We start from the raw sequence: 11,153 nt of genomic DNA, 5'->3' as shown, positions 1-11,153 counted from the left end.
TATTGCTTCCATTTTATGTTTTGGTTTTTTGGACACAAGGCTTGTGGGATCTCAGCTCCCCGACCAGGGATTGAACCTGCACCCCCTGCATTGGAAGGTGAAGTCTTAACCACTGGACTGCCAGGGAAGTCCCTGAAAATATTTTTAGATAGCCACATTTAAAAATAACCTCCTCAAAAGAATCATGCTATTCTTGGCAAAAGAAAAAAATACAATGAAAACAAAACATGCATTTCAATTGGTAAGGGAAGAGGTTTAAATGTCTTCTTAAACGTGAGTATGTATATTACATAGAAATATATATTTATATAATATATGCATATATTTAAGAAAAAATTTAACCTCTTCCCTGAGCAATTTATATATAAATATTTGATTTATACTTAAATATATATAATGAAAATATTAATTATATATTTATTTGTAAATATGTATATATGAATGCTTAAGAAGACACTTTAAAATCTCTCAGCAGTTTTTAAATGTCAGATAACATTCATATATATTTTATATAAGTAAATATATAATTAATTTTATTTGTAATTTATATAGTATATATTTACATATATAAATATGTATATGTGTATATATAGTGTTTAAGAAGGTATAAAAGCATGTTTTGTTTTCATTCTATGTATTATTTTACCAAAAGTAAATGGCACAAACTTTTTGAGGTGGCATTTTTTAATGTGGCTATTTAAAAACATTTTCAAGCTATTGATTTTCATTCCAGTACTTTCACATTTGCTCCTTTTTAAAAGCATTTAATTTTTGTTCCTACAGCAGGACATCAGGATGCTAAAATTAAGAGATCTTTTATAAGACACAATGGTAACATTAAGCAAAGGACTCTTAGAAAGAATATAATATATTCATGCTGTAACTTTCATAGTACTACTTTTAGATTTTTAAGAAAAGGATCAAAAACCACTCATTCCCCTGTGCCTTTATTTTGACTTGCACTTATAAGAGATGGCAATACATAGATTTCACATGGCTTATTCTCTGGATCCCCATCCTATAGAACAAGGGTGGGCAAACTACAGCCATCCACCAAATCAGTCTCTGCTGTGCACTGCCCATCCTCTGTGTACTGTCTGTAGCTGCTTCTGTGCTACAGTGAGATTGAATAGCTATGACATAGGCCCTAGGGCCCACAAAGTTTAAATCAGGCTCTTTACAGAAAAAGTTTGCTGCCCTTGGTCTAGAACGGTACCTGGCACTTAGCAGGATCCAACATCTACTTATAGAATGAATACAAAGGTAAACTAACAGTAGCTCACATGAGTGGTCAGCATTTGGTCTATGCCATGAACTGTGCTAAGCACTTTAAAAGCAATATTTAATTTGAATTTCACAGGAGTGTTACATAAGAATAGGCATATCTTGCTCCCTCACCTCCTTTAAGTTTTTAGTCAGCTGCCACTACCTCAGTCAAGATTCACCTAGGGAAAAAAGAAAAAGATTTACCTGGAGCTCCCTATTTAAAATTGCAAGCCCCTGCTTTCTACCGGTCCCTTGGCTTATTCTATAGTGCTCTTTGCCTTATAACATACAATGTACATTACTTATTTATTTTGTATACCCCATGGGGCATACATTACATTTTGGGTATAATATATCTATTCACTGGTGTGTCTCAACCCATGAGTAGCCTAGAAAAGGGGTAACACATAGTGAGTGCCCAATGAACGTTAGGTGATCAATAAGGGAGGGCAGATAACTTATGGGGGATACCCAGGAAAGAAATGTTTATGACCCATGTCTTACGTACATATGTCACAGCTAATTCTCTTACTCTCTTGCAGAGTTAGTCAAAGATGTAAATGTAGTGATTCTGTTATTGGAAAGTGAGTTCTAGGATATTTTTTGAGGTCCTTTTCTGACAATGGCTCTAATATTGGAATATATTTTACCTAATGACTACTATCTCAAACAGGTGCTTGCTGAAAACAATTCACGTAGATCACTCCTTCCCAGAAGTGGTTGATCTATTCTGGTGCAAACCTTCACGGAGGGAGCTAGCAGAACGACATGGACCAGAAACTGAAGAAAAGGGAAAAGACACTTGGCCAGAAAGGCCTTGGTAGAAGAGCTGTCAGTGGGGACAAGTCACCGCCAGCCCCACAGAAACCTGACACGACGTGGACCTTATGTGATGAGGAAGTGTGCTATGAGACTAGCTTTCGGGTTGTTGAAGAGGATTCCTTCTCTGACTGTTACATAGAATGCATAATAAGAGGTGAGTTTTCTGAACCTATCATGGAAGAGGACTCACTTCTTAAGTCCTTTGACTGTCTGAAACAAGGATCAGAACAAGAGCTTTCTCAACAGGTTCTTACGGCAAGCTCACTTCTTGAACGTTCCTTGGAATACATGAAAAAGGGGGCAAAACAAGAACTTCCTCAACAGTTTAGTGGAGAGAATTCACTTCTTGAGTCTTCTGAGTACATGACAGGCAAGAAGCTTCCTCCTGGAGAAATACCCAGCATTGACTTTTCAGATCCTAAACAGCTCACAGAATGTACTAAAATGAAGCCAAGTACAAATAAAGAATATGATGCTCCAGAAAAAATTGTTTGTCCTGAGAGTGGATGCATAAGAGAGTTCAAGAATAGAGCATCCCTGAGAAAGCATCTCCGAGTTCATAGTCCCCGAGATCACGTATGTGCAGAATGTGGGAAAGCCTTCAAGGAGAGCGCAAAACTAAAAAGACATTTTCTGGTTCATACTGGAGAGAAGCCATTTCCGTGTACTTTTGAAGGGTGCGGAAAACGTTTTTCCCTGTCCTTCAATTTGCGTACACATGTGCGCATCCACACTGGGGAGAAACCTTTTGTATGTCCCTTTGAAGGCTGTCTCAAGAAGTTTATTCAGTCGAATAACATGAAAGCGCACCTCTTAACTCATGCAAAGGCCGAAAGAAATGAGTCAATGAAAGAAGATGGAAAATAATCCTCAAACAGGATAGGCGTATTAACAAAAGAATGGCAACAAATATGCCTCATTGATTATTGTTTCAGGAAACAATTTTTAAATCAATATTGCCACCCTACAAGGTATATTTTTTTTAAATGTTACTAAGATAGATGCTCCTATAGTCTGTGATGTTATTTTAGAACTTTGTGTAAAATTATAGTGCAGTTCCAATAATAATGTCAGTAATGAACTTATTTCAAAAGCATAATCCTTAATATATGACAAATTGGATTTTTGGATATGGGACTTAATATCCCATACTATAAGTACGAAATTAACTTTGCTTTTAAGTTTGTAGTTTCCAACTGTTTAGCTTTTTCCTTTTATACTTAATACATATGATAATTCTAGAGAATGAAAATTTTGCAGCAGATTGTCACTAAGTGAATTAGTTAAAATTTTTAAGTTAAATATATTGTTTAATCATTTTATTTTTGTATTTTATCATTGTATCAAACTATACTGAAATCATATAGTAGATGTAAATGGTTATTTGATAGTGTCAATCCATTTGAATCCATTTTAGATATTTTTAAATAAAAGGAAATAAAACCCCAGAAATCAAAGAAGTGTGCATTAAAAAGAGATGCCATTTATTTGTCTTCAGAATTAGCAAAGCATGGCAAAAATTGATTGTTCGGTATCAGTGAGGTGTCAGGGGGAAGTTGCTCTCCTACAAGGTCGGTTAAGGGATGTTGTCACCCGCCATTTGGGGAGGGGAATGCTAGATCAGTTTTCTAGGGCTGCCATAACAGCCAACTGGGTGACTTAAACAACAGATATTTATTGTGTCATAGTTCTGGAGGCTAGAAGTTCAAAAAAAGATATTGACAGGATTGGTTCCTTCCTAGGGTTGTGAAGAAAAGCTCTGTTCCAAATGTCTCTTCTTGGCTTGTAGATGACTGTCTTCATGTTTACATGGCATTTTCCTGTATCTTCACATTGTCTTCCTTCTGTGCATGTCTCTGTTCAGATTTCCTCTTAAAAGGACACCAGACATACTGGATTAGAATCCACCCTGATGCCCTCATTTTAACTTGGTCTATAAAGATGCCCATCGCCAAATAAGGTTACATTCTGAGGTACTGGGGGTTAGGATTTCAACATGGATTTTTGAGTGTACATAGTTCAAACCATAACGTGCACTTTTTTAGACCCAATAATTTCATTTCTAGAATTCCATTCTACAGAATATGTTCACTAATGTACAAAGATAATTTGTTCAAGGATTTTCACTAAAGTATATTTCAATAGTAATTTGATTCATAACTTGAATGTCCATTAAAAGGGAACAAGTTGCATAAATCTTAATACCTCTATTCAATAGGAAATGTGCAAATATCCTTAAAGGAAACTTGGCTGTAAAGGGAAGGAAAGAGGTCCACAGCCAGAGGGAAGCCATAGAGTAGGAGGAAGTTTGATGTTTAAGATTTAAGACACCATTGGAGATAATGGCAATATGTACCATAAACAGCTTTTCAGGAGAACAAAAAGTCAACATACAATATAAACAAATCAAATTTAAGATTAATCTTGCTTTTAGAAATGCCAAAATGTAAAAGTACATACGATTTTTTTAAAAGGAAAAAAAATCAAGGACTTTTTTACTTGGAATGAGCTAATTATTACTGTGGACTATTATGGAAATTTAATTTTTTATTTATAATATATTTGGTGTGGAATTTATACCATCATTTCTGTAGAAATGTGGGTCCAGAGTCTCTAAGTTAAAAGGAATACAGGATACATAATCCATTCATAAATTCGGAATTTCCTCTGAATCAGACACCTGAGTATAGAATTTAGGATGAGAATTTGGTGTTTGATCAAGATGATGAATCATATGTTTGTCTGGTTTTTGCTTTGACAGCAGTATATTTAACTTGATCCTCTAGGAATTTCTATTCCAAAGTTGAATTAGAGTTGCTATTAGAATAACACCTTTGAGGACTAGGTGAAAGGCACTAGGTGAAAGGTGGGATTAAATAGAGAGAAGTCAAGACTAGATAAATTCATTGGCGGGGTTTAGGCTGTAAACTTGAGACCTGGGACTAGGGCATCAAGAAAGATCAAGATTGGTTTCCCCTGTGTGTGGAGGCTGATCTGCTTCTGGAGACTACCCTTTCTGGAACTGAAGGGGCCAGAGTCTCAGTATTTACAACCCTAACGCGAAAATGTACAAGGAACATCAATCTGAGAAAGTGCTTGTGTATCTGGATGCCAAAGCTTAGTTAAATTCTGACTTGGGAATAGGATGTTAGTTGGCCAGTCTCCTAACTGTATTTTTGGTTTTTTTTTTGTTTCCAAAGAAGAACCCTAAAATTGTTAAGAATGTAACAGGAAGAAAGCATGTGGATATAACGAAAAAAGAAAAGATGGGAAAGGAGATTAGCTAATGAGGATATGTCATCTGAAATCTTTGCTAATGTTTCAGAAAAGAAATGTACATATACTTTCCACATTTGTATTTTAAGTAAGAAGAATGAACACAAGATATGTGAATACATAATCCAGAGAAAACTACAAAAGAAAATCAATCCATCTAGATTTTTACGTCTCCAGATACTGGCATTTTACAAACCCCAAATCCTGATGAATAAACAAACATTTTTGTTTTCATGCTGGTATTTGGATTCATGGCCTGTATCTTTTTTCTTTCTTTCTTTCTTTCTTTCTTTCTTTCTTTCTTTTTTAATGGCCAAAGGTTAACAGTTAAAAGGTAACACTAGAGAAATAACATTCTACAAAAAACTGAAAATCTTAAGGCAGAGCTCATCACTGTAACAGGGCATAGTTAGTTGGCACTTAATAAATTATGGAATGAATAAGTGTGTAAAAATAGCTTAATATGCTTTTTAAAAGCTAAAAAATTATCAAAATTATATGTAATTCAGAAACAGCTAATAAAACATTACTTGCCTTTACATAAAATCTGGTTAGTCCAAAATAAAGGTGGAAACCACAGAAGTGTTTATTTACCTATGCATACATCAGCTCTTACTCCCCAAAAGTAATCACCACTCAAAAAGGATTTAACTGTTATATTGTTTGATCATTTTTGTTAATAGTGAAAATTATCTTAAATCCCATTATCTTTTTTTTTTTGTCTTCCTCCTCTAAAAGGGACAGGAGACTGAGGGTTTGTTCAACTCCTAACATCTTGGATAACGAAGAACTATCCTGCCTTGAGAATTATATCTACCAAGGCTGTGATCAGATAGTGAGCAGTGTGTTAAACCACTTACATTCCTACTTTAAATTAGTTTATTTTATTCTCTGTGATATGTGCACAGGTCTCCCAAACAGTCATACTTGATTTCTGTATTTTGCCTTAGCTACAGTGTGCATTGGTGGACATAAGATTTCCATCCTATTTTATCCAGAAAGAATTCTGTGCAAAAGCAGAATTGTCAGATTCTTATATTACTTTCCTGCCAAATAGGCACTTGCAGAAATCTGTGTGAGCTTATGTTTTAATTACCTAATGTACTGGCTCTGACTGAATAAATTGTATGATTACATCTTACACTGGACACAGAACAGTGCAAGTTATATTAAAAAGCCATTATATTTGCAACTCGGAGCAAGAGACTATAATTAAAAGGCAATTGGATGAAATTAGCTTTGAAAGTACAAGAGTTTAAGCAGGATTTGGTAAATGAACATTAACGGTTAACATGTGCTCTTTATTGGGTCTTTTGCTTCTTCTATGACCCCAGGGTTGAATTTAATGTCAGTGGATCAGACATGTGAAAACACCTGTACAAAGCTATGCTTTACAATGTAGCTAAAGTTATATCCATAAAAAAAGCCAACATAACTTTTGTGACTTTAGTAAATCAAGGTATTAGGTAGGCTAGAATGATATCCTAGGCATTAATAAACTTTTTAATACTCCTAAGATCTTGGGTATGTGTCATAAAAAACATACTACATGCTTCTTGCAACTCAAAATGTCGATCATAAAATACACATGTACAAATCAAAGAAGTAATAGAGAATTTTGATTATCATGGCCATTAAATAGTTTAAAAGTTGTTAAAGTTATACACAATATGTGTAGTAGCACCCCATCTTTACCTAAGGCAACCAATACATTTGCAAACTGCTGAGAACTTAGCACGGTACTTACTGATACTTGGCGGGATGGCAGGGGGGAGCAGTGGAAATCTTTGTGCTTATCAGATACATATGCCTAAAATATCTTATAGTTATGGCAGATTAGGGATGGCTGCAAATTCTTTGCTACTCTTCCAGTTGAGAGTTGGGGTCTATGTCCTTTCCCCTTGAGTCTCTGCTGGTCTGCTTTGATCAATAGGGTATGGTGTAGGGACTGCCCTGGTGGGGCTATGGTTAAGACTCCGTGCTCCCAATGCAGAGGGCCCCAGTTCGATAAGGAGCCCGCCTGCCGCAACTAAGACCCGGCGCAACCAAATAAATAAATATTTTTTTAAAAATAGGGTATGGTGTAAATTATGCTGTAATAGCTATGCCAATTCCAGGCCTAGCTTTTAAGAGGCCTGGCAGCTACTGCCTTGCTCTTGTAGAAACCAACTGTCATCTTAAGTATGACTACCCTAAGACCACCATCCTGGGAAAACCAGCAGCTGTTGCAACAGGAGCTGTTGCAAGCCACTAGCAGAGGCCCAGTAGGACAAGAAATGGAGAGGAAGGCAAAGGAGTCATGAGGTGCCAGGCATGTGAGTGAAAGAGTCATGCTGGAAGGGTCACCCAGCCCCAGTCACCCCAGGTGACATCAAATTAATTACAGGGCCTAGATGGTCCTTTTCCAAATTTCTGACCCACAAAATGATGAGCAAAGTGAAATGATTTTTTTACATAGTGACTATAGTTGATAATTTGTAAAACTGAAATTTGCTATGAGTAGAATTTAAATGTTCTCACCATATATATATGTGTGTGTGTGTGTATATATATATATTTATTTATTTATTTATTTATTTATATATACATGTATATAATCATCACAATGTACAACTGAAATATCTTACGATTTCATTTGTCAATTATACCTCAATAAAACTGAAAAAATAAAATGGCTGTTTTAAGCCACTTGAATTTTGGGGTTAGTTCATTATGCATCAGTAGATAACATATACTCCACTTCAGATGTATAATTTGAATTCTATAGTCTCTGCTTTATATTTGTGTGTTGTGTGTATATATACATATATACATATAGATAGATTTTACCATATGATTAGTTTATGTCTAAATTCAAAAGGAATTATTTATTTTATTTTCAATTTTATATACTAGATCTATTTTCAACATCATACAATGAGGTAGTGATCCCCTTTTCCTAGACTAGTACAGACATATACTTGGTGGACTATCTAAGGAAACTGCAGCTGACTTTAATAAAATTAAAACTCAGTCTCTCTCAAGGTTGGTGGAGAAAGATCTCCACCCAGGAGGAAACTTTTCTCTTGACCACTAATCGTGTCATCCTGAGCCTGCCACTTTCCCCTGGACAAAATCCCATTAATTACTGCTGCTACCACCACTATCCTTAAAGAGCTATGCTCCCCTTTAACACGGACCCAAGCTCTAGCTCTTCCTTTACTACTTAACAGTAAAAATGAGATGAGGCTGGAACATCTAAAGATCCAATTAAAGACAAGGATAACAGAATACAGCTTGTTTTCTCATGTCAGAGGCTTCAGAGAGATCTACTGTTTTGGAACCCAGAGTTAAAAGAAAAAGCCCCAGTGATTCTTTTCATTTTCACCTGAGACCTGGTTCAGGTTTTTGAACTTATTTCCCTAGCCTCTAACCTCAGTATATCTAGATGTGGTATTTAACTAGAAGACCCCTAAAGTTGTCCCAGATGGGGGTATAGGGTGGACATGAGAGATAACCTGGAAGAGGCTGGCAAGGGACAAATTTTGAAGGCTTTAAAAATCATTTTAATGAACTAGAACTTTTTCTTGTAGTCAACAAAGGAAGCATTAAAGGCATTAGCATAGGTAACATGATCAAATTAACCTTTTAGAAAAATCATTTGGGATGCAGGGTAGAAGAGGACTGAGGAGCAGGAAAACAGGCAGCATAATCCACAGGAGAGATGATATGTCTTATTGGATGTTGTATTTCCAGCACAAGTATAGAACATAATACATGATTAATGGATGTTTAAATAAATGCTTGACTAGACAAAGCAGTAATAAAAATTTTTAAAGTGACAGATGCACTAAACTTAACCTCACTGACACAACAATCAAAAGACAAATAATCCAATTAAAAATGAGCAAAGAACTTGAATATACGTTTCTCCAAAGAAGATAAATAAATGGCCAATAAACACATGAAAAGATGATGAACATTATGTCATTAGGAAAATGCAATTCAAAACCACAAAAAAGAACAACAACAGAGGCTTCCCTGGTGGCGCAGTGGTTGAGAGTCCGCCTGGCAATGCAGGGGACGTGGGTTTGTGCCCTGGTCTGGGAAGATCCCACATGCTGTGGAGCGGCTGGGCCCGTGAGCCATGGCTGCTGAGCCTGCGCGTCCGGAGCCTGTGCTCTGCAACGGGAGAGGCCACAACAGTGAGAGGCCCGCGTACCGCAGAAAAAAAAAAAAAAAAGTACAACAACAAAAACATTTCACATTTGCTAGAATGGCTATAATTTTAAAAAAAAGAAATCTTGGTCAGAAAGTGGAGCAAGTTGAATCTTCCATCACTGCTAGTGGGACTGTAGAATGGTGCAGCCACGTTGAAAAACAGTTTAGGACTTCCTTGGTGGCGCAGTGGTTAGGAATCCACCTGCCAATACAGGGGACACGGGTTTGAGCCCTGGTCCTGGAAGATCCCATATCCACATGCCACGGAGTAATAACTAAGCCCACGTGCCACAATTACCAAGCCTGCGCTCTAGAGCCCACAATCCACAACTACTGAGCCCACATGCCACAACTACTGAAGTCCACGCGCGTGTGCTCTGCAACAAGAGAAGCCACTGCAACCAGAAGCTCGCGCACCGCAACGAAGAGCAGCCCCTGCTCGCTGCAACTAGAGAAAGCCCACGCACGGCAACGAAGACCCAACACAGCTAGAAATAAATATAAATAAATTTATATTAAAAAAAAAAAGTTTAGTAGTTCCTTAACATGTTTAGCACAGTTATCATATGACCCAGTAATTTCACTCCTAGATATATAACCAAGAGTGATATAAAAATTTGTATACAAATGTTCATAACAGCATGATTCATAATAGCCAAATAGTGGAAACGCCCCAAAAGCCCTCCAACTGATGAATGGATAAACAAAATTTTCTATACTCATACAATGGAATATTATGTTAGCCATAAAAAGGGATGGAAGTATTAATACATGTTACAACAACAATGAACCTTGAAGACATGCCAAGTTGAGGCAGCCAGACACAATTCCTTATATCATCCAATTCCATTGTATTTGAAATCCCCAGAATAGACAAACTCATAGAAACTGAAAGTAGATTACTGGCTGCCAAGAACAAGGGCATAAAGAAGTGATTGGTAATGCTTTCTTTTCAGGGTGATAAAAATGTTCTAAAGTTACATAGTGTTGATAGTTGCAGAATTCTGTGAATGTACTAAAACCCACTGAATTGTTACTTTAAAAGGGTGAATTTTATGGTACATGAATTATATTTCATTAAAGCTCTTATTTTAAAAATCATTTATGCAAACTACTACAGTCTTATTAACTATTTTACAGTCACTTTCATCAAAAGCAATAACACAATACATTGAACACCCAGGAGGTTAAATAACTGGGGTTAAGAACATAGATTTATGATTACTTGAATGAATATTTGATATTATTATTCTTTGTATTACTAATATTACCTCTATCAGGGATACTGTGTCAGGACCATGTCCCTGGCCCTTGAGGTTCCTACAATTTTACAGTATATTATAGGTGGTTGATAAAAATGATCATGTTTATGTTTCCTTAATGAGCATATATATTAACTTTTGAAAAGTGTGTTGAAGATGAAAATATTTAAAGTCAGTATCTTGTCGTTTCATCTGTTTGTTTGCTAAAATTAAAACACACATAGAAACAAAACCCCCAGTGGCTTATGCATTTGAAGGTATTCCAAGGATAGCTTTAAAATGGGTAGGTCTGATATTTACAAAGCCCAGATCACCTTCTCTCCTTAC

The 11,153-nt window shown here is 36.2% G+C and overlaps 1 protein-coding gene across 1 annotated transcript; it reads left to right on the top strand.

The window, feature by feature from the left end:
* Positions 1-2,034: 2,034 nt before the first annotated feature.
* On the top strand, positions 2,035-2,955 carry ZFP42 (ZFP42 zinc finger protein). The gene has a single exon (XM_060136724.1). It carries the CDS (start codon positions 2,035-2,037, stop codon positions 2,953-2,955), a length of 921 nt encoding a protein of 306 aa, XP_059992707.1.
* The last annotated feature ends 8,198 nt before the right edge of the window (positions 2,956-11,153 follow it).

Source organism: Lagenorhynchus albirostris, chromosome 21 (assembly GCF_949774975.1).
Source record: "Lagenorhynchus albirostris chromosome 21, mLagAlb1.1, whole genome shotgun sequence".
NCBI lineage: Eukaryota > Metazoa > Chordata > Mammalia > Artiodactyla > Delphinidae > Lagenorhynchus > Lagenorhynchus albirostris.
Note: the sequence above shows the minus strand (reverse complement) of the source record. Positions and strands in the feature narration are given on the sequence as shown.